This window comes from Eupeodes corollae, chromosome 2 (genome assembly GCF_945859685.1).
Source record: "Eupeodes corollae chromosome 2, idEupCoro1.1, whole genome shotgun sequence".
Taxonomy (NCBI): domain Eukaryota; kingdom Metazoa; phylum Arthropoda; class Insecta; order Diptera; family Syrphidae; genus Eupeodes; species Eupeodes corollae.
The window spans coordinates 41,045,414-41,072,550 of record NC_079148.1 but is presented as its reverse complement, the minus strand read 5'-3'; the positions used below and the strand labels follow the sequence as shown (position 1 = coordinate 41,072,550).

The 27,137-nt window shown below is 33.1% G+C and overlaps 1 protein-coding gene across 1 annotated transcript; it reads left to right on the top strand.

Moving 5' to 3' along the window:
• Positions 1–8,724: 8,724 nt before the first annotated feature.
• LOC129944875 (transmembrane protease serine 9-like) lies at positions 8,725–24,108 on the top strand. The gene is made up of 8 exons (XM_056054537.1): positions 8,725–8,895; positions 13,285–13,837; positions 13,952–14,145; positions 14,213–14,611; positions 22,709–22,866; positions 22,927–23,291; positions 23,400–23,593; positions 23,665–24,108. The coding sequence occupies exons 1-8, from the start codon at positions 8,817–8,819 to the stop codon at positions 24,069–24,071; spliced, it is 2,349 nt and encodes a 782-aa protein (XP_055910512.1). The 5' UTR covers positions 8,725–8,816; the 3' UTR covers positions 24,072–24,108.
• Positions 24,109–27,137: the final 3,029 nt, after the last annotated feature.

The following is a 27,137-nucleotide window of genomic DNA, read 5'->3' as shown; positions in this document are numbered from 1 at the left end:
AAGCCGGTTTCCGCTCAGGTTTTTCAACCATGGATCATATCTTTGCCATTTCAAGCATTGCTCAACAATTTATAGATAAAAAAAAAGAAACTATGCACTTGCTTTGTTGATTTTAAAGCTGCATTTGATAAAGTCAATAGACAAGCTTTAATTTATAAACTCTCTTGTATTGGTTTGTCACGAAAGTTTCTCCAAGTGTATGCAAGTTTCATTTCATCAACAAATGCAAGGGTATGGGACGGTATCAAATTTTCAAATCGATTTGAAACAACTTCAGGTGTTCCTCAAGGCTGTATCCTCAGCCCATTATTATTTGCCCTGTTCATTGATGATGTCGGCGATCTTCTTCCAGGTGGAGTTAATTTTGCTAACATTTTAATCAAAGTCCTGTTGTACGCAGACGATCTAGTTATGCTTGCTGATAATCCTTTCACGCTACAAATGCAAATAAACCGTCTAAGTTCATTTTGTGAGTCTTGGGGCTTGCAAATTAACACCCAAAAAACTAAGATTGTTGTATTTAAAAAGAGACAATCAAGAAGGCGAGCGGAGGAAAAATGGTCTCTAAATAATACACATATTGAGATTGTACAGGAGTTTAAATATTTAGGTGTCCTCTTGACCTACAATTTAAGCTATCTAAAGCACTCTAAAGAAAAAAGCAACGAAGCTAAATTGGCACTTAACATAATGTGCCCAAAGTTTTTTTCGAACCAAAATGTTGATTCAACGTGACAGTAAATGCATGCATGACATATGGCGTTCAAGTCTTCGGATACACACACTTCGAAGCTTTGGAAACTGTACAAAGGATCTTTTTTAAGAGGATACTTCGTTTGCCTAACTCAACACCCAACTACGCCATATATGTAGAGTCAGGAATAGTCCCTATATATATTCAAAATTTGAAGGCAAGTGCGTACTTCATTACTAGAGTGATGAAAAGAAGTGAAACTTGTCTTCACAAAATTATTTTAAGAAAATTACTTCGAGTGAATGCTTCCCGGTTTAAAGTCTAGAATGAACTAGCTTACTCTTACGAAACAAGTTTAAACTTATCAGAAACTATTGTGACCGATTGGCAGGCTCAGTTTGATGATGTGATTGCTAAGGTAGATCACAAAATGTTTCTGGATAATCTTTCCAAAGCATCTTCATCTACTTCAAGAGCTTTTTATAGTCATTTAAATCACCAACTGCCCTCGGAAGTCTCTTACTTTAGTAATTAATTTTCAGCCTCGGTTATAAGTATTATGTTTAGAGCAAGACTTGAAATTTTAAATTTAAACTTTGTACCTCATCGACCAGACTTGCCCCAGCTATGTGATCTATGTAACGGAAGAGTGAATGAAGATATTTACCATTTCGTTGCTGCTTGTCCTCTTCTACAAGAAATTCGTCGGTTGCATTTTCGGGAAAGTTTTATATCCTTGGAAAAACATTTTGAAATTTTAAATGGAGCAATGGGCTGGCGCAGCCTCTTTAAATATTGCCAACATGCTCTTTCTAACCGTAATAGTTTCACATATTAAACCTAGTCGATTAAACCAAATTTTATACCTAACAATTTATTGATTTGTTGCTGATCATACAAAGTTTGATATTATTTCTTTTGTGTTTCAAATCACGTTAAAATTGATAATATTTTTTATTTTATTTTTAAATCATATATGAAATGTCATCTCAGGCAGACGGCAGTGTTGCCATGTACTTATTCTTAAGAATACAAATTTGTAAACTTTGTGATGAAAAAATAAAGAATTTATCTATCTATCTATCTAGTCACGTTTTGATCTTCGAACTAAGGTCAATATCATCGGTGTATCAGAATAATTGGATGGGCCCTTGAAAGATTGTGCCCCTAGTGTTGACGGTTGATTTTTGCACAATTCTTTCGTTTTTTGACATCAAACACATTGCTAAGATCTTTTCCAACCTTGATAGAGCATCGTACATTCTCCATCATCATTCAGCATAAACGAATAAGTTTAGAAGAGATGCCAAAACTAGCCATTGCTCTGTAAATAACTTCCACTGCGGTTTTGAAATCGATATTGAGATGCTGGGTATCGATTATAAGTTCCTTGAATTTCTCAAGGTCTGCCGTTATGTGAATATTTGGTTAATTTTTGACTTTTCCGGTCTGAAGCCACACTATAATATTTACCTATCAGGTTGTTAACGAATGACTTCAGACGTTCACATAATACGGAAGAAAGGAACCATATTTAACAGATGAGATGGAGCATGTTCCTTACAAAGTCATCGCCTGCTGCTTTGAATAAATCAGCATCGCACTTCTTGGAGGGCAGAAATATTTGCCTTGCAGCAGTTTAGAGCTTTCACAAACTATTCGGCTGCACGTGTTCTACTAAGGGACCTTACATCACTAAATCCGTTAATATACAAGGCTTTGTGTTGTGTCACAACTAAATATATTTGTCCGTGAACGGGAAAATAGTCTGACGGCACAACCACCAACTTGGAGAGCCAGATCCTTAGTATAACTCTAAAGACGGAGAGCCAGATAAACCGCTCCTTACATGCCTGGGATCCGAATATGTCGTAGAACCCATATATGAACAGTAAGTAGTTCAACTTGAATTCCCATCTTGGGAATTCCTTCGCTGCCGTCTAGATAAGGAGAGAAAGCACCTAGCCCCCTCTCTCGTTTGCTTCCCCTAATATCTTTTCACTGGGGTTAGAACTCAGTTTTGTTCAATCATGTTATTCTGACAAGACTCACATACAGGAATAATTGAGGGTTGTAAGTCACTAGGCAATGGTTCTCTACAGACAGTTGCCCCATTTATTTATTTGAAAATACAACTCCAGATTTGTTTAAAGTTTTGAAGCATAATAAATCAAATTGAAAGATCTCACACAACTTTACAAAACTTGGTTAGGTAGTTAAAGAAACTATTTTTCTGTTCCTATTTTTGAGAAAAATCATTTTTATAGCAATAAAACAGTGGCATCATTATTATCAAATTATCCTTAGGAACTTAATTCTCTCACCAAAAAGAATTTATATAGATATTAGAAAAGAAAGATTGTTTAATCTATATTGGGATGATTGACCCTTGATTCGTCAAAACTTTATTCCTAAGCAGCCAATAATTCACATGAATTTCAATAATGTAAATTTAAATTACGATACCTTGTCAATATCAAATAATTTGTTTATTGCTAATTGTTAAAATGAATTGATTAACCTTTAAATAACTAATTTTACTAAATAAATGTGATCAATACCTACTTTATTAACTAAAAACAAAAAACGTGTTTGCAATTGTAAATATATTGTTGAAAGGTTCACTTTTACCATTCTACATCCAGCTTAAGAAACCATCACCTGAAACATAGTGTTACACTGAACACATTCATCGAACAAGACGTTTTCTTCATCATACATGAATACATTTCCTTTCATTCCTTTTTTAACCTCTCGTCTCGTCAGAGCAATCAACCATTTTTGTATTACTTATTTTTCAAATAAATATATTCGTATATTTAATAAAAGTTTAATCTTCGTTTTCTTTTATTTTCTCACGATCCTCAACAGGTTATGGGCCCAGGACGCCAAGCAATAAAAGAACGAAGTTTTTATTAATTTAATTTTGTCAAGAAAATCAAATTTGCATCACAAAATGGCCGGTCACGATCACGTGGAAAGTTATAGAATTCCACTCTTCGATGGTAACAACTTCAACAATTGGAAGTTCAGGATGGAGACACTCCTTAATGAAATGGATCTCATTTTATACATTGAAGAAGATTATTCGGAAATGGTTCAGTTTTCAGATGAAGATAAGCAACCTGAAATTGAAGGCAAACAAGCAATGCATGCCTTACACGAAAAACGCGACAAGAAATGCAGGTCCCAAATCATACAACGAATTGCAGATAGCCATCTGGAGTATGCAAAAGACAAAGCCTCTGCATTTGATTTGTGGATTACGTTGTGCCAAACATTTGAGAGGAAAGGTATTGCGAGTCAATTGCTCATACGAAAGTCACTTCTGTGTATGAAGTTCGATTCCAGAAACGACACACTCGGTAATCACTTTTTGAAATTCGATAGAATTGTACGTAACCTCCGTTCCACAGGAGCTGCACTTGAAGAGTTGGATACTGTTTGTCACTTGTTGCTGACTATGCCGTCTGAGTATGACAGCGTGGTCACTGCGATCGAAACTCTTTCAGGCGACACATTGAGTCTTGCGTTTGTTAAAAACAGACTTCTGGACGAAGAATCAAAAAGGACGGATACGAGGAGAAGAAATAACCCTAGTGAATTACCATCCTCAACAGCATTCGCTTCGCAAACAGGACAGAAAGCAGCAAACAGATCATCCTACAGATTTCCCTTTAAATGCAACTGGTGTGGGAAAGTTGGCCACAAGCAGGTCGATTGCAGAAAAAAAATCACTGACATGAAGAACAAACATACACAAAGTGCAAATGCAGTCACCGATTCTGAAAATGAAATCAATTCACATAATTTTTGTTTCTCAACTACGACCGAAGATAATTCGAATAACTGTATCAAGTGGTTTCTTGGTTCTGGTGCAACAGAGCTCCTGGTCAACAGTAGCGTTCGTCTGAAAAACGTGAGAAAACTTGATGTTCCAATAAAAATCAAAGTTGCAAAGTCTGGTGCCTATTTAGAAGCAAAAGAAATCGGTGAGATCTTTTTACAGTGTATTGTTGATTTTAAAGTAAATCCCATTACAGTGAAAGATGTTCTTTCTGTTTCGAACCTAGAAAAGAATCTTCTTTCTGTCAGAAAGTTGGAAATGAACGGTTTCCGTGTCACATTTGAGAAAGGCTGTGGAATCATTAGCAAAAACAACTATACAGTAGCAGTAGCCACTAGAAGCACTTGTCAGCTTTACGAACTCAAATTAAATCAACCTCCTCTGGCAAATTTAAGCACACGATCTGAGAGTTATGAAGTATGGCACAAAAGACTTGGACATCTTAACTATGATGACATAAAGAAAATGGAATGTAAAACTATCGGTATAAAGTTTGACTCCTTAAGACCACCGAAAGAAGTATGTCAAGTCTGCGTGGAGGGAAAACAGACCAGAAAACCACATAATCAGCGACGTACGCGAGCAGCACGTCCATTGCAGTTAGTACACAGTGATGTCGTCGGCCCTGTAACCCCTACGTCTCATGATGCTAAACGGTATGTGCTTACTTTCATAGACGACTATACTCACTTTACTGCCAGTTATATCTTAGAAACGAAATCAGAAGTGTTACATTATTTCAAGTGCTTTGAAGCAATGGCAACAGCTCATTTTAATCTTAAATTGAGTAGATTCCGATGTGACAACGGAAGAGAATACATCTCCAATGAAACGAAAGACTTCTGTGAGAGCAAAGGAATTCAGTTCGAGTTCACTATTAGATATACTCCAGAACAGAACGGAGTAGCGGAAAGAATGAACCGCACTATTCTTGACAAAGCGAGGTGTTTGTTGCTTAATTGTCAACTCGGTAAGACATTCTGGCCCGAAGCAGTTCAAACAGCAGTTTACCTGTGTAATAGAAGTCCAACAGCTGCTTTGAATGGTGAAGTTCCAGCTTCACTTTGGTTTGGTGAAAAACCAAATATTGGAAAACTTAAAGTGTTTGGATGTATAGCATACCTGAGAGTCCCTAAGCAACTAATCGAAGGAAAGTTCGACTCGAGGTCACTTAAGTGCTATTTCATCGGCTACTGTCCAAACGGCTATAAGCTTTGGAGTATTGATGACCAAAAAATAATTTTTGGATGCGACGTAGTTTTCGATGAAACGAAATTTGCTTTTGATGGCCTTAGCAGCGAACAATGGATACATTCCGAAGAAGAAGAGCACCAAAATGAAGAAACCAAATCACCTGACCACGATGAGGAAGAGCAACTTGAAGATGGTGAGCTTTACGCGACACCTCAGAGATCTGAAAACATAGAAGAAACACCTAGACGAACCTCACGAAACCATGTCAAGCCACGTTACCTGGAAGACTATGCTGTTCTAGCATTGAATGCAGAAGCGTATGTAGAAGACGTGCCGGAAACTATAGAGGAAATCAATATGCGTCATGACAAGGACAGATGGATGCGAGCAGTACAAGAAGAAATGGACGCGTTAATACAAAATGACACCTGGATATTAACTGATCTTCCCCAAGGCAAACGACTACTAAACAACAAGTGGATATTCAAGGTTAAGCGCGACAAGAATGGAAATATCGAAAGATATAAGGCACGTTTGGTGATCAAAGGCTGTGCGCAGAGGAAAGGGTACGACTATGATGAAACATATGCCCCTGTAGCAAGGCTTACTACCCTGAGGACTCTTCTTTCAATCGTCGTCGAAAAGAATCTCCATACAAATCATTTGGACGTAAAGAACGCGTTCCTCCATGGTGAAATTGAGGAGGAGGTGTACATGATGTTACCAGAGGGTTTTCGCAGGAAGACAAATTCCATCTGCAGACTTAAAAAGGCGTTATATGGGCTTAAGCAAGCCCCGCGAGCCTGGAACAAAACCTTTGACAGCTATGTAATTGATCATCTGAAATTCATTCGCTCTGAAGTGGACAAATGTCTTTATATCTGGAAACACAGTGACGTATGTATTTTTCTTTTATTATATGTTGACGACATTATCCTTGCAGGGAATAATAGAAGTAAAATTGATAATATAAAACATTTGCTTGGTCAAAGATTCCATATGTCAGACTTGGGTAAACTGAAAGCATTTCTCGGTATTAGCATAGATGAAACAAACGGAGAACTTCATTTGAGCCAACAAGCTTACTTGGAACGAATGCTTAAGCGATTTAACATGCTCGATTGTAATCCAACGAATACACCTGTGGAAACGACTCCAATTCCGGAAAGTGACAACAAAACCCTAGATGAATCGAAACCGTACAGGGAACTGGTCGGTTGTTTAATGTACGCGATGCTCACCACTAGACCGGATTTGAGTTTTGCTGTTAATTTCTTCAGCCGATTCCAACATGACCAAACGGAAGTGCGATGGAGAGGGCTTAAGCGAATCCTGCGCTACATCAAATCAACCTTGACCACAACTTTATGCTACAAGAAGGGCATGACTGAGCATTTATCTTGCTACGTGGATGCTGACTTCGGAAGTGAGGATGACCGTAAATCCACATCTGGTTTCTTGATGAAAGTCTTTGGTAATACCGTATCATGGACAACAAGGAGACAAACTGCAGTTGCCTTATCATCAACAGAAGCCGAATATATCGCCTTGGCTAATGCAGCAGCTGATGTTATTTGGCTGAATAATCTTCTGACCGATTTTTGTATAACCAGTGAGAATCCCCCAATAATCTTAGAGGACAATCAATCATGCATACACCTACTTTCAAGATGGGAGCACAAGCGTCTAAAGCACGTTGATGTTAAATATAATTTTGTCCGAGACCTGTTCGAGAAAAGACTAATTACTGTTCAATATGTGAGCACCAAAGAACAAGTCGCAGACATCTTAACGAAACCGCTTCCGAGACCACAATTTGAAAAACTTCGTTCAGGACTTGGACTCACACAAGATGTCGATGCTGTAAGAATGTAAAATTGAGGAGGAGTGTTGAAAGGTTCACTTTTACCATTCTACATCCAGCTTAAGAAACCATCACCTGAAACATAGTGTTACACTGAACACATTCATCGAACAAGACGTTTTCTTCATCATACATGAATACATTTCCTTTCATTCCTTTTTTAACCTCTCGTCTCGTCAGAGCAATCAACCATTTTTGTATTACTTATTTTTCAAATAAATATATTCGTATATTTAATAAAAGTTTAATCTTCGTTTTCTTTTATTTTCTCACGATCCTCAACATATATAATTTATTTGAATAACCATATTAAGTACCATAAGATCGGGTGAATCAGATGGGGTATTTTCAGAAATCATCTTTATACTAATAAAAACATAAACAAAATTATAAGTCTTAATAACTGAAGTTCATCAATTCCATAGAAAATACGAGTAATTTTATTCCTAAAAACTATTTCCATACATTTTTGTTTTATTTAAATGTTTTATTCTGTATTAAATTTTGTTATTACAAAAATTAGAATTCAATTTCTTTAAAGAAAAACGTTTTTAAGTTTGAATTTTTAAAATTTCATTAATTCATCATTTCTATTAACTTGTTTTTTATATTATTTTTTTATAAAATATCAACATTTGAAAAAAGCACGTTCTGGAAAACTAAACCATTTTTTTTGAGTTTTTCTTTCAAAATAAAGGTAATCTAATAAAGGCACTATTTTTCGAAGAACTTTTGAATTTATAGTTTTTAAAGAGAAGTCTAAAAAAAAAAACTTCGAACCATGACAAAGTACTGCAATCTGGTAAACATATATAAGAGAATAAAAATAAACAATAAATTTCACTTCGACACAAATATTCTTAATCTTATAAGTTTCATTCTAAATGAAACGAAACGTCATACCTCTTGATGCAATGAAAGTAACAAGTTTAGATCATTCATGATAAATTTTTCTTTGAAATTTTTATAATTTAATTTTAATTTCTGTTTTTCCCAGCTGTAAGTAACAAGTTTTCAATGTAAATTAAGCAACAAGTTTAAAATTACATTGCTTTACGCGCGCCGGCCGCCCGCCGTTTGCTGTCGGTCACTCGTTCGTATGTAGTTCTATGATTCCTGCTTAATGCATTTAGTTCCATTTTTATCTCCACGGTATCCATATCCAATCCTAAGACTACTGAGCTCATCTGTGATAGAATAATATAAAAAATTCAATAATGTTTAAACAATTTTTTACATTTTCTTTGTTAGTTATTGTATTAATTTTAAGTTTTCATGGCAACGAAGTGAACGCACGTGAGTTTTTTTTTGAATATGTGTTATGTTTTTTAAATCAAGAGAAACAAATCAAAATGAAAGATTTTTTAACATTGAAAGTTTTGTTCCAATTAAATATATGTACATCTAGCTTAGTGCTAAGATATAGAATGCATGTAGAAATCGAAAAAAAAGCCTGTAGTTCGAGAGTGGGTAGTTCATTTTCAAAGTGTCTTTGTTTTAAAACTAACAAAAAATTGTAATATTTTCAAACCAAACTAAGTCAAAAAGTGTTAAAATCAATCTCAAAAACATTATTTACTAATTTATTAGTTGAATTCAAATATGAAAATAAAAAACTTCAATAATTACAATTTCAACTTAAAAACGCATATCTAAAACTTGATCTTAAAAACATATTCTTATCAAACAAATTACGAGAAAACAAAAAAAAAATATTGTTTTTAGCATCACACTTATCATTTTCCTATCTATGGCATTAAAAACATTGAAATTTAATCTAAATCCATAGTTTTAAAGTAAATTAGACTTCCATACTTTTGGAATTTCTTTATTAGCGGAGGTATATTAAGTGTAGTGCGCAGTTCGAGTACTAAATTTATTTCACGTTTTCTCTCCAAAATGCAGCTAAAACTTAAGCTTAATTTTTGCATACAATTGTTCCAATAGAAACTATCCTCAAAGCTCAAAATTGAGGTATGTTGCCCAGCATTTCTGAGAAGATCATTTCCACGTTTTTTTTTTTAATAATAAACACACACTCAATTGAATATTATTACCCTTATTATGCATGGAAACAGTGTGAGGAGAGAGGGTTTAAAAGGAGATGTCGGTGCACATTGGTTTTGAATTCCTGAATATTGCAAAGACTAGGAAAGACACAGTGTGGTAAGGCATTCCACATTCGCGTAGTACGGCTAAAGAACGAATCTCTGTATTTGACAGTACGGCTGAAGTTGGGCTCGAGGGTATACTGATGAGCATTCCTAGAAGCGCTAGTATTACGGTTGAACTGTTTAAGGGGAGGAATGCAACTGACTATTTCACTAGAGCATTAGCCGTTAGAATAACGGTAAAAAAGGGTCAGACAAGAGACCTTACGATGATGTTCAAGCGAAGTAAATCAACTTATGATTATATTATCATCTATCAATTTAAATGCTCTATGTTCACTACTATCCAAGAGGCTTAAGTAAGTTGCAGGAGCACCAGCCCAGGGATGGGAGTTATACTCAAGCTTTGGACGTATGTAAGTCTTGTAGATAGCAGCCAGATCAGAAGGTTTGAAATATTTCTTTCATCGCCTAAGGAAACCCAAACACCTTGCGGCATTTTTGGCGACATCGCATATGTGATCGTTCCACAAAAGGTGGTTGGTGATACACATACCGAGAATATCGAGATGTTCAGTTTCCTCGATGCAAGTGCCGTTTATGGATAATGGCAGCGTTTTCGAAGCATTAAATTCCTCGCGATTTCTTATTCCCCATATTGTACAATGCTGTTTAGGTCGGAATTTAATGATCTTATCATATTTTGTCGTTGCAGTTCCACATCCGAAGAAAAAGGATGTGAATTTGAAAACGAATATGAAAAGCTAAAAGTACTATCCTCAGCGAAACAATGTATTGTATTAGAAGTTGCAGACAGAGGATCATTAATAAAAATGAGAAAGAGTGTTGGATATAAAACAGAGCCATGGGGCACACCAGCATTTATTGTATGGTTTTCAGACTTGAATCCATCCAATTCTGCTTGTATTGAACGATCCGAAAGGTAATTACAATGAAGCAGGGATTCATGAAAACCGAAAGCACGCATTTTCGATAAGAGAGCCTGATGCCAAAACCTATCAAATGCTTTTGAAATATCAAGTGCAATAATCTTACTTTCTCCAAAACGATTTAAAGATATTGCTAAGAAAGCCGTATTGCCCGTCATTAAGAAGCTTTCGATCTTCAAGATATTTCTTGAGCTGATAATTAATCAGCGTTTCCATGACCTTGGAAAGAAAGAACGTAAGTGCAATCGGTCGGTAGTTAGAGAGTGAGGAAGATTCGCCTTTTTTGGGAATAGGCTGGACAAATGCGATTTTCCATCCGCTGGAACGAGACCTGAGGAGTAGGACAGTTGTTCTTCAAGCTTATTGTTGAAGAACACCTCTTCAGAACAATAGCCGGGATACCATCCGGACCAGGGGATTTATGTGTTTTTAGATCTCTTAGGACTCTGGCGCAGTATGAGTGCGAAAAAAGATTGGTCCCATAGAATCACTAACTCGCTCAAGTACAGGCGGAGTCATAACACTCACTGGCAGCGTAGAATTGGCGGCGAACTGCCTAGCAAAAAGATTTGCTTTCTCTAAAGAGCGAACAAAAAGAGTGTCATTGACAACGAGCGCAGGAACCGAAGAAGAATTTTTCATGTTTTTTTACAAATGACCAAAAATTTGTACTGCCTTTGGGACAGTGCAGTATTTTTTGACGTAACTTTTGGTCATGTAAAAATTTGGTCCGTCGAATATGGGCGTTGCAAGCCTTCCTGGGTTGTTTGAACCTTTTCCGAATTTCCTCAGTACGGTTGGCTTTATAGCAACGGAAACTAATCTCTTTGGCCCTAATAACCTTTTTACAGCTCGCATCGAACCATGCGTTTTCCTTATGTCTGATACTTTTAACCCTGTTCGGTATAAAAGTTCTCATTCCCAGGAGAGTTAAACTTGTGATTATATCAGCGCTGGCGTCAACGTCACTATCGAGGAAGCATAGTGACCAGTTAAAGATCCTGAAGTAATTATTGAGACCGTCCTAGTTGGCGGCTTTCTCGTATTACCAAACGGTTCTCTTAGGAGCTCCTTCTTTAACTGAACAGTTTTGACACGAGAAATTTGCTGATATAACACAATGGTCAGATGGAACTAGCTGCGACATCCAATTATTTGTCAAAATTTAACTCGTAATAAAATTAACCTAGCAATTTATCAGCCTGATAAATTTTGACAGTTCAATACAACACAATGAATTAAAAATATTAAATTTTAGCTAGAGCTGCATATCTCTCGGCTAAAATGCTAAATTTTAGCTTATCTAAGTTTTGGAGGGAATTTTGTATGGAAGCCTAATTTTAGCTCGAGATGCGTAACATGCTTTAAGGAGAAAAAGAGACATCGACTTTAAATAATGTCTTGTACAGATAATAACACAAAAATGTGAAAGATATTTTTCTTATGCTATTTAAAAATTAAAATGGAAAATAATGTATTTTATTATAAATTAAATTTTATTTATGACGTGTTATCAATTTAAAAAAGCATATCAAGAATTTTTTGATAAATCCAATACACAACTTTTTTGTCAATTTTTTTTGAAAAATCCAATTGAACGTCCGTACGTTCGTGACGTTTTTTTCGTCGTCCATAGCTCAAGAACCAGAAGAGATATTGACTTAACCCTAAATATCTCAAGAACCAATGACGCTAGAGACTTGAGTTAAATTTTATATTATATATTGTAACGTGATACCAAATCAGTATATTTTTCGAAAAAAATCCAACTAACGGTTTTTTTATAATTAAAAAAACTGAAGAAAAAAAAGAGTTACCTCGAAAATTTTACGAATAAAAAATGATTTCATTTCCAAAATAATTTTGTGCAACGAAAAATTAAATTGTTGTCAACATTAAGTAAAATTTTGAGAAAAATCGAATTGAAAGTTTTTTCTACAAAAATCTAAAAAAAATTACTCAAAGTTGGTAATAATTGATGTCCAACTCAAATATCTTTTCTGAGATTGTGGCTTCCAACTAATTTTATTTTATAAGAAATATTGTTTTCAACATTCGAGCATTTTTTTAGAAATATCGAATTAACAGTTTTTCTCACAAAAAATAAAAACCTAAACAAATAAATTAATACAAATTTTAAAAAATTGATTTTCGAATCAAATATCTTTTCAAAACTTTGAGATATTGACTTTAAACTACTTTAAGTTAAACATAAACAACAATTAAGAATTCCTGGGTTACCAGTTCAAGAACTTAAAAATGTTATTCGTCTTTATAATAAAAGCATTTTAAGGAAAAAGTTACTCTGATCTTTCATTGCATAAGTTTCACGTAAAAATATATATTTATATTTTGTACACAAATTTTAGATTCTCTTATTTTCTTATAAAGTGATTTTTCTTGAAGTGCTTCGTAAAAAAAAAATTCTTGCAAAACTTATGACAAAATTTGTAGAAAATTTTTTGTTTTTACTTATGTGGGTTTTAAAGTGGTCAATAAATAATGTACCTTCAGTGTAACGTAGATCACTTATGTATAATATTTTAGAGATGAACAAAAGTGTTCATTTTCTTAAAAAACAATGTTTACAATAATTTTTAAAAACATTTTTGTTTTTTCTTTAGAAAAATATTGTACAACACCTGATGGTTTCAGGGGATCTTGTGTGCCAGTAACATCTTGCCAAACAATAAAGCAACTATTGGAAATTTTTCCAAGACCTCTTCCGTCTTCTGTTCAAGATATTATCAGACGATCGTATTGTGGAACAGTTAACAAGGTTTATTATGTGTGCTGTGATATCGATAGCATCAATAGTGAAACAACAACAAGGTCAGCACCACGATCAGCACAACCAACAACAACAACTCGTCGACCTAGAAGACCAACAGTATCAACATCCGATTCAAATATTCGTCGTAGTTCCGATTTTTCGAACAGTGAAGTTCAATCTGGTATGAGTATTTTGGATAAATTAAAAACCCAGTGTGGAAAAAGTGATGCAGACAGAATCGCAAATGGAGAAGAAGCCAATCTTTCCGAATACCCATGGATGGCTTTGTTGATTTATAGCGATGGTGTTAAAAGAAGTATTCAATGTGGAGGTACTCTCATAACTGACAGATATGTTTTAACAGCTGCTCATTGTATATTAATAAAACCTAGACCTGGAAAATTGTAAGTATAAATAAAAAACTACGTTACTTCTTTAAATTCTTTATTGAAAATTGGTATTTCCTGCTAAAAAATTAGTTATCCTTACATTCGAATCAATTTTTGAACTATTTTTAGGGTAAGTGTTCGCTTGGGAGAACATGATACAACAGAAACTATTGATTGCGTTGGCAGAGGGGCAGCCAGGAAATGTGCCCCACCACTACAGGAAATCGACGTTGAAGAGGCAATTTATCATAAGAACTTCAATCGAAACGCCTTTTCCAATGATATTGGCGTTGTTCGACTTAGCAGTCCAGCAATTTTTCGCAGTATGTTTTATTATCTTGTTGTTAAAATCGATTGTAAATTAAGTTGTAATATTAATTTATTTTTAAGGTAACGTTAGACCAATTTGCTTACCAATAACCGAAAGATCGATGTCAGCTAATTTGGAGAATATGATAATAGCTGGATGGGGAAAAGTAGAAACTGATAATCCTGCTACGATCTTACAGAAAGCAACAGTTCCAGTGCGAACTAATGAATATTGTGATAAGAAACTGGGAATTGTGGAACTGACCGAATATCATTTGTGTGCAGCAGGAGGAGAAAAGAATATTCATACATGCGTTGGTGATTCGGGTGGTCCATTATTTTATAGTGTACCCTTTGTGAAAGCAATACGTTATGTGCAATATGGGGTTACCTCTGGTGGAAGTTCTGAATGTGGTCTAGATTATCCAAACATATTTTCAAATGTTAAAAAGTTTTTACCTTGGATAGCTGCTAATTTAAGAACTTGATAGATATTTGGTAAATTCATATCTATTTTTTGATTTAGTTTATACGTATTTTTAATTAAGTTATTTAAACTAAAATAAAGAAAAGAAAAGCAAAACAAAAAAATGGATGTCCCTTTAATTCTTACGTAAACTTGTCCTTCACTTCGTTGTGGAAGCCCTTAAAACAAATTCGAACCAAAGAACTAAGTGCATGGATAACATGAGACAACAACCTGTTAATGAAAAATAATAACAGCTCTTTCGAATTTCATTTACTTACAGCTGATATTTTAAGTTTTTTCACCATTAAACTGATGAGAACTTTGATAACCAAAACTGTTCGAGACATTCGACATTAACAAGAAAAGTTAAAATTGTTAATAAAGAGTTCCTTAATGTTCACATCGAATGAAGTTCTAAGTATGAGTTTTTTTAGAATGAGGGAAGTTTCAACTCTAAACTATTGTTGGTATCACAAAGCTAAAGTAGTAAAACTTGTAAAAATTTTCGTAAAAACTACTCCCTTCTTCCACTTTTTTCATAAAAACAATTTTAAAATATGAAAGTTCGGAAAGCTTAAATGACCATGAAACTAGTGAAAATTTATTTCCAATAATCGTTTTTAGATTTAATATTAGTTTGCTTATTTTTATTATCATAACTCGTCGACTATAAAAATAGATATTTGCACATTTTATAGTCCATATGAAGATTTAATACATTTTTACTTGAAGTACAGTTCTATTTATAATTTAAAAATTATAATTTCTAAGCTTAAAAAGTTCATTTAGTTATTAAAACAAGTTTAGTTTTTTATAACATTTGTTTTTTAATTTTATCAAAGTGTTTCCCACATTGAAATACACAACAATGAGTAACATGTTTTAAATGCAAGTGGAGGAACAACTTGCGAATTCCTAATTTGCAGTCTAACACTTTTAGTCATATCTTGAACACGAACTTATCCAATCATACAAATTTATATCGCGCATCGATTAGATAGTAACTATACACAATAAAACAATGTTAATAAAATCATTTAAATTCATTTTATTTGAATTTCTATTGATTTTAAATTACAACAATTTTCAAAAAGTGTACGCACGTGAGTTTTTTTTTATTTTCAAAAGTGTGTGTATTGTTTAAGTATTGTTTTTTGAATCTGATACCTTATTTAAATTTATTTAAATATTGGAAAGATATTTTTCACTACGGAATTAGAATATCCAGTTAAAGTTGTTAGTTGATTGTATCATTATGTATCCTAAAAAACAAAAGTTAACCTAAACATAAGAATAATATGCATATTCTTATTGATATTGTTTTAAAAAAAGTTTCAGACAAAAAGTTGTTCTTAAATTTGGAATGAGCCTAGATTACGACTCAAACTGCTTTCCAATGCAGTTTTAAAGGTTTAAAAATAAGGTTAATTGTATTTTGTTTTATTTAACCAGTTAATGACGTTGTTTCATTATTCGAGGTGTAGTATAAGTTTTCAGACAATTTTCTTTGATTTAAAAAATATGCCAATTTTTTGTTTGTTATGTATGTACATATGTATATTAGCTTATTTTGTATAAATAATGGTTTATGTGTGAAATTCAATTTAATTAAATGCTGAGTCATTTGTGATTGTGGGGGGCCGTTTGTAACTGTTCAGATCACCTTCCACAAGTTTAAACTTTCCAACAGAAGGAATTGATGAGACGTGGAAACATTTAAAACCGACTTATAGACAGCGACCAGACTTCAAATTTAAACAACATCAAAATACAGACAAAATCTTTTTGGAAGAACCTATTATGATATAATCATAATTGTTGAAACCTGGCTATCTGGTATATCTTCGTATGAACTTTTCGATTCAAAATATTTCATTGTCTACCGACGTGACAGGTGTGACACCCTCTCTGAACGTGGAGGAGGTATTTTGGTTGCCGTCAGTACCAAGCTACGTTGTAAAGAAGTTTCACTACATCATTTGGATGTTGAGCAATTATGTATATCGATCAATTTATGTTCAACAAAAAATGTTACCTTATTTTTTATAGGAAGTTACATTCCACCTAAGAGTGATTTTGAAATTTATGAAAAACATGTTATGAATATTGAAAATATTAATAATTTATGTTCTGATTTTGATAATGTTTGTTGTTTTGGTGATTTTAATTTATCTAACATTGTATGGAAGTGGTCTGAAGATGATAATTTATTTATTGCATGTAATTTTATGAAAGATTATGAATTCTATTTAATTGATTCTCTTTATTCACTTAATATCAACCAAATTAATTGTATTCATAATTCTGTAAATAATTTGTTAGACCTAATTTTTGTATGTAATGACTTTCTTAATTCAAAAGTCTCAATTGTTCCCTTTTCTTTACTTAATGAATCTCTTCACCATAAGGAACTATTTATTGAATTTAAACTGTACACGTATTTATCAAATGAATCAATGCAATGTTCTAGCTTCTTTAACTTTAAAAAGGCAAACTTCATTGAACTTAACAATTTTCTTGAAAATTATGATTGGTCAATTAATTTTGTCAATCTGGATCTTCAACAAAAGTATTCGCGTTTCGTGTCTATTATTTTCGACAGTTTTAGTAGATTCGTTCCGTCTTCGAGAAGATCCAAACATATTCAACAAAAGCTCCCGTGGTACAACAAGCAAATAATTAATCTGAAAAATTTAAAACGTAAAGCTTTTAACAAATTTAAGCAAACTAATGATAATTTAGACTACGCTAATCTTAGCAAACTGCGCAAAGATTTTTTTGTTCTTAATAAATTCCTTCACAAGTATTATATAATGAATATTGAAACTAACATTAAGACAAATACTTCTTCGTTTTGGACATATATAAATGTGAAAAGAAATACGTCAGGCTACGCAAAGCAAATGACATTTGGAGACACTGAAGCATCAGACACATCATCAATACTTTGTCTATTTGCTGACTTTTTTCAATCCGTTTATTCACCTGCTAGAAATTACAGTACACTCTTAGATAATTCAACCTGTAGCGTTGATATCGGAGGATTACAACTCAGTTAAGAAGAAATATATTCAGGACTCCAGTCTATAAAGCCCAAAACTATACTTGGAGCTGATGGTATACCCGCTTTTTTCTTAAAAAATTGTGCTAAGTCACTATGCTATCCTTTGTATTGCATATTTAATCAATCTCTATCTCAGGGTATATTTCTAAGTGAATGGAAAATATCTTATCTTGTGCCAATTCATAAATCTGGACCTAAAAATAAAATTGAGAACTACCGTGGTATTTCCAAGTTGTCTGCCATCCCTAAATTGTTTGAGAACCTGGTAAAAAATAAATTGGAATTCATAACCCGAGAGCATATTTCTGACCGACAACATGGCTTTGTTTCCGGTCGTTCTACAATAACTAATTTAGCTCTTTTCTCAAATTATGTGCTAAATTCGTTTGAAAGTAGGAATCAAGTATATGCGATACATACCGATTTCAGTAAAGCTTTTGATTCGGTGGATCATTCCACTTTAATACACAAATTAAAACTTTATGCTTTACATTCTACCCTTCTTGATTGGTTGTCGTCTTATCTAATGGGAAGATCTCAACAAGTCATAATAAATAACACTTTTTCGAGATCTATTCAATGCACCTCAGGTGTTCCTCAAGGAAGTCATTTGGGTCCGCTCCTCTTTAATATTTTTATAAATGATATAACTACAGTGATAAAATATTCTTAATACCTCCTTTACGCTGATGATTTGAAACTCTTCTTAAAAATCAATTGCCTCCATGATTGCAAGCTGCTACAGGACGACCTTAACCATGTCTCCGAATGGTGTAAATTAAATTGTTTAAAATTAAATATAAAAAAATGCAATGCTATCTCCTTCTATAGGTCCTATATCCACATTTGCTTTGACTACACGATCGATACTAATGTATTATCTTGTGTAGAAAACATAAAAGATTTAGGTGTTATATTGGACAAAAAAGTATTCCTTTAATAGTCACATGGATTATGTAATTGGAAGAGCTAACTCAACTGTAGGATTTATAAAACGTAATTGTGTTGATTTCAGTGATCCTTACGCATTACTATGCTTATATATATCTCATTTGAGATCTATATTGGAATATGCAGATGTCATTTGGAATCCGGGTTTTAAGACCTGCTCTGATCGTTTAGAAAAGGTTCAGAGGCGGTTTACTAGATTCATATTTTATAAGATGAAGTGGACTTCTATCCCAGATTATAAAGCAAGATGACTTTTTCTTGGCATCAAGTCTCTTGAATCAAGAAGAAAAATTCATGGTATAATGCTTGTGAGGGATATTTTATGTTACCACGTACGTTGTCCATCTTTGCTTTTAATTGTACCAATTTATGTTCCGTCAAGAGCTTTGCGTGGTAGAAAATTTCTGTTTGAATCTTTTCACAGAACAAGCTACGGTATTAATGAGCCGATTTGTAGATCGATAAGGCAATTCAATGAAGTTTGTCAATTTATTGAATTAAGTAATTCTAGGGATTTGTTTAAGGCCAATTTACTTTTATTATTTACTTTTTAATATAATTTTGTAATATTTTAATTTTTAAGATCAAATCTGTTAGCTTTAAGCTTGTAGATAAATAAATAAATAAATAAATAAAATATTGCAAAATTGTCGTACTCTCATCAAAAGAGAAATGGAAATAGTAAGTTGAAATTTTGGCCCTATTTTGATCCTTAAAAGGATGCTCTTACGGCCAGAAAAATGAACCTCATATCATCCTAAATGATTTTTCATCGTCCTCATTTCGTCCTATATCAATCTTTAGAATTATTTCCGTTTTTCTACGCATATTTTGTGAACCTCATTTTGTCCTAAATGAAGGTTTATTAACATAGAAAATAGATATTGTCTTCTTTTCATACTTAATAAGCCTACCTAGCCGTGTACCTGCTTTTTTTGTTGTTGTCACAACAGATGATGACAATGACAACAATGATGGTGGAAATGACAAGGATGGAGCTAATTATAGTGAAAATGGTAACGATGGAGCTAGTAAAGTCGACGACATTAACGACGAGAACGGCAACGTCGTTGCTGTTTTGCAAATTGCAAAAATGCAACAGAATTTTGGAAACTAGTTTGGAAATTAATTATGGCATAAGTTTATTGTGCCCTAAAATTTAGATGCAACAAACCCAATTCATGGATTTACTTAATCCTCATATGTCAACTAAAATTTAACATTATGCATCATTTTGCCTGTTTAATACAAACATTGGGATGTCTTAAAGATGGAAAAGCTGCAGGAACGAACAGTATTCCAGTTGAACTGTATAAATATGGAACTGTTAAACTTGAAGAATGCCGAATTACAATTTTCAATAAAGTTGTGAAAGGAGATCTAGTATTTAGTTAAGAAATGTCAAGATGCAATCCACTTTCCACCAAAACTTACGTTTGACATATTAAAAAATTATAAATTCATATTCTCTCTCACATATTCCTTGCCCAAGCCCAATCCTAAAATCTTTATCAGATGCAAATATATCTCTTCTTTTTTGCAGTGTTCTCTCACTCTCTTATACAGCAATAACATGGACGCAGCAGTAATTAGGTGGCGCAGCAGAGAACCAATGCCTAGTGGCTTACAACTCTCAACCATTCCTGTGTGGAAATTAATCTAATCTAAATCTAATTTAAAGTAGGTTTGACAAAATTGTACCCGTGGCATGAAGGTTAGTGCGTAGGACTATGTACTCAGAATAGTGCAAATAGATCCAGAAGAAGCCATCTTTGACGATGACTTTTTTATAATTGAAGATCCGAAAGAAAATGTGGAGGAGGTGTAAGCTGCTTTCCACCAAGTTTACAAGGTGAATGTTAGCTTTCGTCCCAATAACTGGAGAACAGAGCCCTACTAAATCACTTTTACCTTCGAAATGATCTGACACAATGGCGTTTTGAGAACCGCGGTTTAATGCGGCTCAGTGTCGATTCCTTTGCAAATGCCATAATCAATTGCGTCCGACGGACGATCTAATTGCGTACAGACCGGCCCGAAAGGTAAAGGTTATTAGAATTCTCTTGCAGCGTGATTTCGACGAGACTCCTTTGGCTAGGGCCACGAGGGATACGTGCAAGAATTGGAGCAAGATGGTCATCGTTGATCTTTACGGGCAGCGATTAGCGAGCAAAAATGTAGTTAAGTACCTCGGTATCTGGTAAGATCAGTATATTTCGACAGACATATAAATGCTGCTCTGACCAGGGCCAGAAGAGATTTCGCTCTGACAAAACGGCTGTTTTACAGCAGTCGGCTTGACCCCAGAGTAAAGGTAATTTGCTACATGGCCATCATACAGCCGCTGATCGTTTATGGTTTTCCTGTGTAGTTTAACGTTGCCCCTTCCCAGATGGAGAAGTTTTGGCGGTTCGAGCGGCAGTGTTTACGACGCTCTACCTTCTTTATCGAAGACGAATCCTATACAACGGGGCTCGAATCAACGGAATTGACAATTTCGTGATAAAACTCGTTCGAGTTCACATTGCAAGAGCGATGTCTTCGACCAACAATTTAATTTTCGGGACATACTATCCGAACGACGAGTATTTTGAGAGTGCACGCGGCTTCGTTCCACAAGAGGCATTCCTCTTATTAGATAGATAGATAGATGCGGTCTGATACAGGATAGATAGGCAGTTCCGATAATCTACCACGTCACACGACGAACCGTGGATAAGTGACTCCTGTACAATCGGAACATGGCACAAGGTAGAGCAGAGCTCCTTTGGTTCAGTAGGGCTGTGTCCGAACGGGACCGAACTGATAGGGGGAAGCAGAAGAATCACCTTTGTCGGCAATTGATAGAGTGGGTAGTCGGGATGGGGTTTAGGCCTTGGCCGGTTTACATACTTGTTTCATAGTTTTAGGGCTTAGTTTAAAGTAGAATAGGCATTGGGGCACCAACAAAAAAAAATAACAAACAAAAAAACATGGAATAAGGAAAGAAAAAGGAAAATGAAAACAAAAAATGTTAGATCGCTAGATTTGCTGCTGTGGTTTTTCTAGTTCTAAGCAGTAGAATAGGTAGTTGAAGTTGGTATTAAGTTTTATTTAAGGACCTAATTTTAAGTAGTTTTTAAATAAAAAAAAGGATATGGATATTAGTTTAAATTTTCTAATGAACAAAAAAAAAATCAATTGAAGTAAAATAGATCTTAGGGCCAAAAAGCATTAGTATTAAGTGTTATATTTTAACTAAGAGTGTCCGTATGGGACCAGTAAATTAGTTTTAAGTTATGGATAATCAGGCTAGTTTTATGAATTTTTGTCTAGCCTTACGATAGTTTTGAGAAATAATAAATTAAAATGAATTTAAAAAAAAGTGCGTATGACTGTCATGCGAGAGGTCTTGGGTTCAATCCCAGCATGTGAAATCTAAATTTTTTTTCTTGTAAGGAATTGATAAACTTTCCAAGAGTATCATGAACAGTGCTTCCTCAATTTAGCCATTTGGATTGAGCTTAAAACTTTAAGTCCCCTCCATCCTTTTACTCGCACACATAAATGGTTGAGAGTTGTTAGTCACTAAGCCCTTGTTCTCAACGGGCTGTTGCATCACCTAATTTAATTAATTTTTTTTTTGACAAAATTGAATCTTTCATATAAGGCTTTCTAGAGATTTTAAGTTGACTGCCATCTAGAATCAAACCAGCAATATATTTTTATTGTTTATTTTTAACTTAAAAATAAAAACTTACTCTTATGACACAAACTACTTAATTCATTTACATTTCCTTAAAGGTTGGGCTAAAGTTGCTTAAAATTTAACTATTTATAAAATGTTTATGAGAACAGGAGTGATAACCGAAAATGCTCCTAAGAGTTGAAATCTTGTGAAACTAAAAAGTAATGGTTCCTCAAATCAACTCAAACATTTTTTAAGAAAATTGTGAAAACATTCCTTGTCAAAACAAATATTTTGAATTCCGCAAATGTTACTGACAAATTGTAACATTTTGGAATCTCTCCGAAATTTTGTTTAAATTTTGTTGAAGAAGAATAAAGAATTTATAATAATGCAGAATAAATGTTTTTTTGTTTATATTCTCAGAGGAATCATGTACAACTCTTCGTGGTCAAACAGGAGCTTGTGTTCCCATCTTAACATGCAAGACAATTACACAACTACTATCAGCAGCCCCAAAGCCACTTCCACCTTCAATTACTGAATTGGTCAAACTTTCGGAATGTAAAACATTCAATGATGTTGTAAGTTGAAATAGATGTTTCATTTATTTATTAATTTAATTGATTCAATAATTCATTAAGCATTATGTTTGCTGTGATGCCAATAGCATTGATAACGAAGCTACAACAGAAAAACAAACAACTAAGCCGCAGACCAAACCAGAAGTCTCCGAATCCGATGTAAAAGTTCGACGTAGCTCTGAAGTTTCTGACACTCAAATTGAGTCTGGAATGGGTATTCTGGATAAATTTAAAAAACAATGTGGTAGAAGCGATGCTGACAAAGTTTCAAATGGAGAAGATGCAAATCTCTCCGAATACCCATGGATGGCTCTGTTGGTTTATTCGGATGGTGTAGATAGAACTCTGGATTGTGGTGGATCTCTGATAACTGACAGATATGTTTTGACGGCTGCACATTGTATTCGAGTTGGAAACAAGCAATTGTAAGTAAAAGACGAAATCCCAAACGTTAACAATTAAATGACTTAAAATTTCAAGATGGTAGTCAAAATTTGGAAAAAATTATCAATTTTCAACTTTTACAATTTTAGGGTAAGTGTTCGTTTGGGAGAGCATGACACAAAGGAGGCTATTGACTGCGTTGGCAAAGGGGCAGCTAGGAAATGTGCACCGCCTATACAAGAAATTGATATAGAAGAAGCAGTCTACCATAAGGACTTTCGTCCAAGTAGCTTCTTGAATGACATTGGACTTGTTCGATTAATTAGCCCAGCCACTCTCCAAAGTAAGTTTTAAATAGGCCTGTTTAGAATTCTCAGCATAGTTCAAATAACTGTTTATATTTTTCTTTCAAAGATAGCGTAAGGCCTGTTTGTTTGCCAATTACAAAACGATCAATGGCAGCTGTTGTAGATCAGATGATAATCGCTGGATGGGGTAAAGTAGAAACTGGTACTCCCGCTACAATTCTTCAAAAAGCAGTAATTCCGATACGAGAAAATGATTATTGTGATAATGCTCTAAAAGTTATTAAATTGACGGAAAATCAATTGTGTGCTGGAGGAGGTGACAAAAAGATCGATACATGTTTGGGTGATTCTGGAGGACCAATATTTTATACGGTTCCATTTCGTAAAGGGATACGATATGTCCAGTATGGTGTTGTATCTGGGGGAAGTTTTGAATGTGGTTTAGAATTTCCGAGTATATTTTCAAGAGTTAAAAATTTCTTACCCTGGATAGCTGGAAATTTGAGGTCTTAGAAAAGTATGAAAAACTATCAATTAAATTATTTGAAAATATAAATTATTATTATTCTAAAATAAATGGAACATTTTTTTCAATCGAATTTTAAAGAAATATTAGAATTTACATGATTTTAATGTATCTTATGTTATAAAAAGAAAAATTCCAAAATACAGGTTTTGCATTACTTGCGTTTAAAGTGTTTAATTATTGGAACTACAAGTGGCTTTTACTTTTAAGACCTAATAAACAAGTTTTTAATTTCCTAATTCATGGTAATGCAAAGTAGCTCATTTGTTAACTTCTGTTTGGATATTATTGCAATTTAAATTTTTACAATTTTCAACGTTTCAAGGTTAGTACAGTCTATTTGTAGGCTCTTTCGTACGAAATGCCATCAATCAACTGTGAATAAAGGATTTTTCCATTATCATTCAAAATTAAAGATTTTGCTAACCACAAATCAAATTGAATTCTTCAACAAAAAAAATAAGTGTAAATGTCAAAAAAACATTCAACTTAACAACAAAAATTATGACTCGAAAATTATATGTAATCTTAAGATAGTCCTTAACTTTGATATGACCACTAAGAAAAATGCAAAATTGTACTTCAAAAGTAGTCATTTAGTATCGACTCAACTATCTTTGAAAATACAATGCACGTACGTAGATTTAAAAACTTACCGGAAAAAAAGTTCGTTTTTAAAAATGTAAACGCCACTTGAGACCTTAATTTTTCTAAATTTTTATTTGAAAATAGTTAGAGCGTTTTTTTTTTAAATTGATTTTGTCTGTATAAAATTTTTCAATTTTAGTTTAAAATAAATTTGGTATGCATTTGTTGTATTAAAATACGTTTTAAATTACAATTTCGTACTAAAATGATTAAATATTGTAAAGATATCGAGTTTCGAAAAATAAATTGTGCAGAAAAATAATTGAAATCGGTTGATTAGTTCTTGAGAAATCTTAAAATCAGAATAACGGTACTTTACCCCTTCAAAAATATAGCTTTATATTGAACGAAACCAAATTAAGACATTTTAGTGGAAACTTAAAAAAAAAAAACTATCGGTTTGCTTTTGAGAAAATTCGTTTGTTAAGAAAATGTAAATGATATTAGTCACTGTAATTCTTTTCTATTTGTATTACAGCAAAGTCTATGAAGATAGTAAGTTGAGGTTACTGTATACATTCTTACATTTCTTGATGTTTTAAGGTCCCTACAACCCAAATGCGTACGTTCGGTAACCTTTTTTCTTGGAAATATTTCAAGAACAGACAGAGGCTTAAAAAAAAGTTTATTTTACAGAAAATCGGAAAATGCAGAAAAGGCTCTAAAATAATTCAAATTCATATTTTAAACTTTCAAATTATGCTTCAAAAATTGTTAAAAATTGGTTTCCGACTAAAAATTTTGGTAACAAAAAAATATTAAAATCAAACTTATTTAATAATACGGAAAAGATTCTTGTTTACTTTAAGTTATTTTTATTTGAAAAAAAAAACGATTGACAACTTTTTTTTCAAACACGAAAACCTACCAAAACAAACAACAAAAATGGTAAGCAATGGAGTTCGACTCAAGTATTATTAGAACAAAAAAGGATATTGACTTCAAGCTGTTTTATCTTACAAAAAATATAGTTACTAATATTTCATTAAACTTTTAGAAAAATCGACTGACAAGCGTGGATGAGAAATTAACAGTGTAGAGCGCATCCCATCCTCTTTTTTCTTATTTTATTTTTAACTTCCCATAGGAAGTTATTGTAATGGGTCCGATTTGTCAAATTGAAAATTTTGACATTTCTCGAAGTTTCAAGGTCCCTAGAGTCTAAATAAAAGATTTTTAGAAAGATGTCTGTGCGTGCGTGTGTACGTTCGCTACGTTTTTTTCGGTGTCCATAGTTCAAGAACCAGAAGAGATGTCAATTTCAATTAAATTTTGTTATACAGATAATAAGGCTCTCAAGAAAATTACGTGGGTGGTTTTTTTACCATAGAAATTGCGTTGGTGGTTTTTTTACCATAGCAGTTTGAAAAAAAAGATGAAAATTTTGGTTAACCCTAAATATCTTACGAACCAAAAACGCTAGAGACTTGAATTATATTTTATATAATATATTGTAACATGATATTAAAGAAGCATATTTTTTGAAAAAAAAAATACATTTAACGGTTTTTTATAAATCAAAAAAACTGAAAAAAAATTGTCACTTTCAAAATTTTACGACTGAAATATGATTTCATCTCTAAAACAATTTTGTGCAACGAAAAATAATGTTTTTGACATCTGATATAATTTTGAGAAAAATCGAATTGACAGTTTTTTTTACAAAAAATCTAAAAAAACATTACTCGAAGTTGGTGAAAATTGAATATCGATTCAGATATCTTTTCAAAAACTTGAAATTTGGGCTTCAAACTAATTTTATCTCATGAGAAATATTGTTTTCAATATTCTGAAAAATGTTGAAAAAAATAGCATCGACAGTTTTTTTTACAAAAAATAAAAATCTAAAGAAAAATTAATAAAAGTTGGTAAAAATTGATTTTTGACTCAAATATCTTTTCAAAACTTTGAGATATTGGCTTTAATTTACTTTTATCTTTCAAAAAAAATTACTGCCAACATTCAGTAAAACTTTGAAAAAAATCGAATCAACAGTTTTTTACAAAAATTTAACAAAAGTTGGTAAAAAATGATGTTCGACTCAAATACCTTTCCAAAAAATTGAGATAATAGCTTTTAACTAACTTTTACTTATAAAAAATATTGTTCTCAACATTAGAACAAATTTTGAAAAAAATTGAATTGACAGTTTTTTTTACAAAAAATAAAAACCTAAAAAAAAAGTGTATAAAAGTTGTTAAAAATTAATTTTCGACTCAAATATCTTTTCAAAAATTGTAGATATTGGCTTTAAGCTACATTAATCTTTTAAAAAATATTGTTCTTAACATTAAGTAAAATTTTGAAAAAAATCGAATTGACAGTTTTTGTACAAAAAATTAAAAACCTACAAAAAAATTTACAAAAGTTGGTAAAAATTGATTTTCGACTCAAATATCTTTTCA

Bases quoted from the DNA above. Each gene is read 5' to 3' on its own strand.
- LOC129944875 (XM_056054537.1), top strand. From the start codon at position 8,817: ATGTTTAAACAATTTTTTACATTTTCTTTGTTAGTTATTGTATTAATT. The intron at 14,612-22,708 runs GAACTTGATAGA...TTATATTCTCAG, and splicing joins TTGGATAGCTGCTAATTTAA to AGGAATCATGTACAACTCTT. The intron at 23,292-23,399 runs GTAAGTAAAAGA...TTACAATTTTAG, and splicing joins CGAGTTGGAAACAAGCAATT to GGTAAGTGTTCGTTTGGGAG.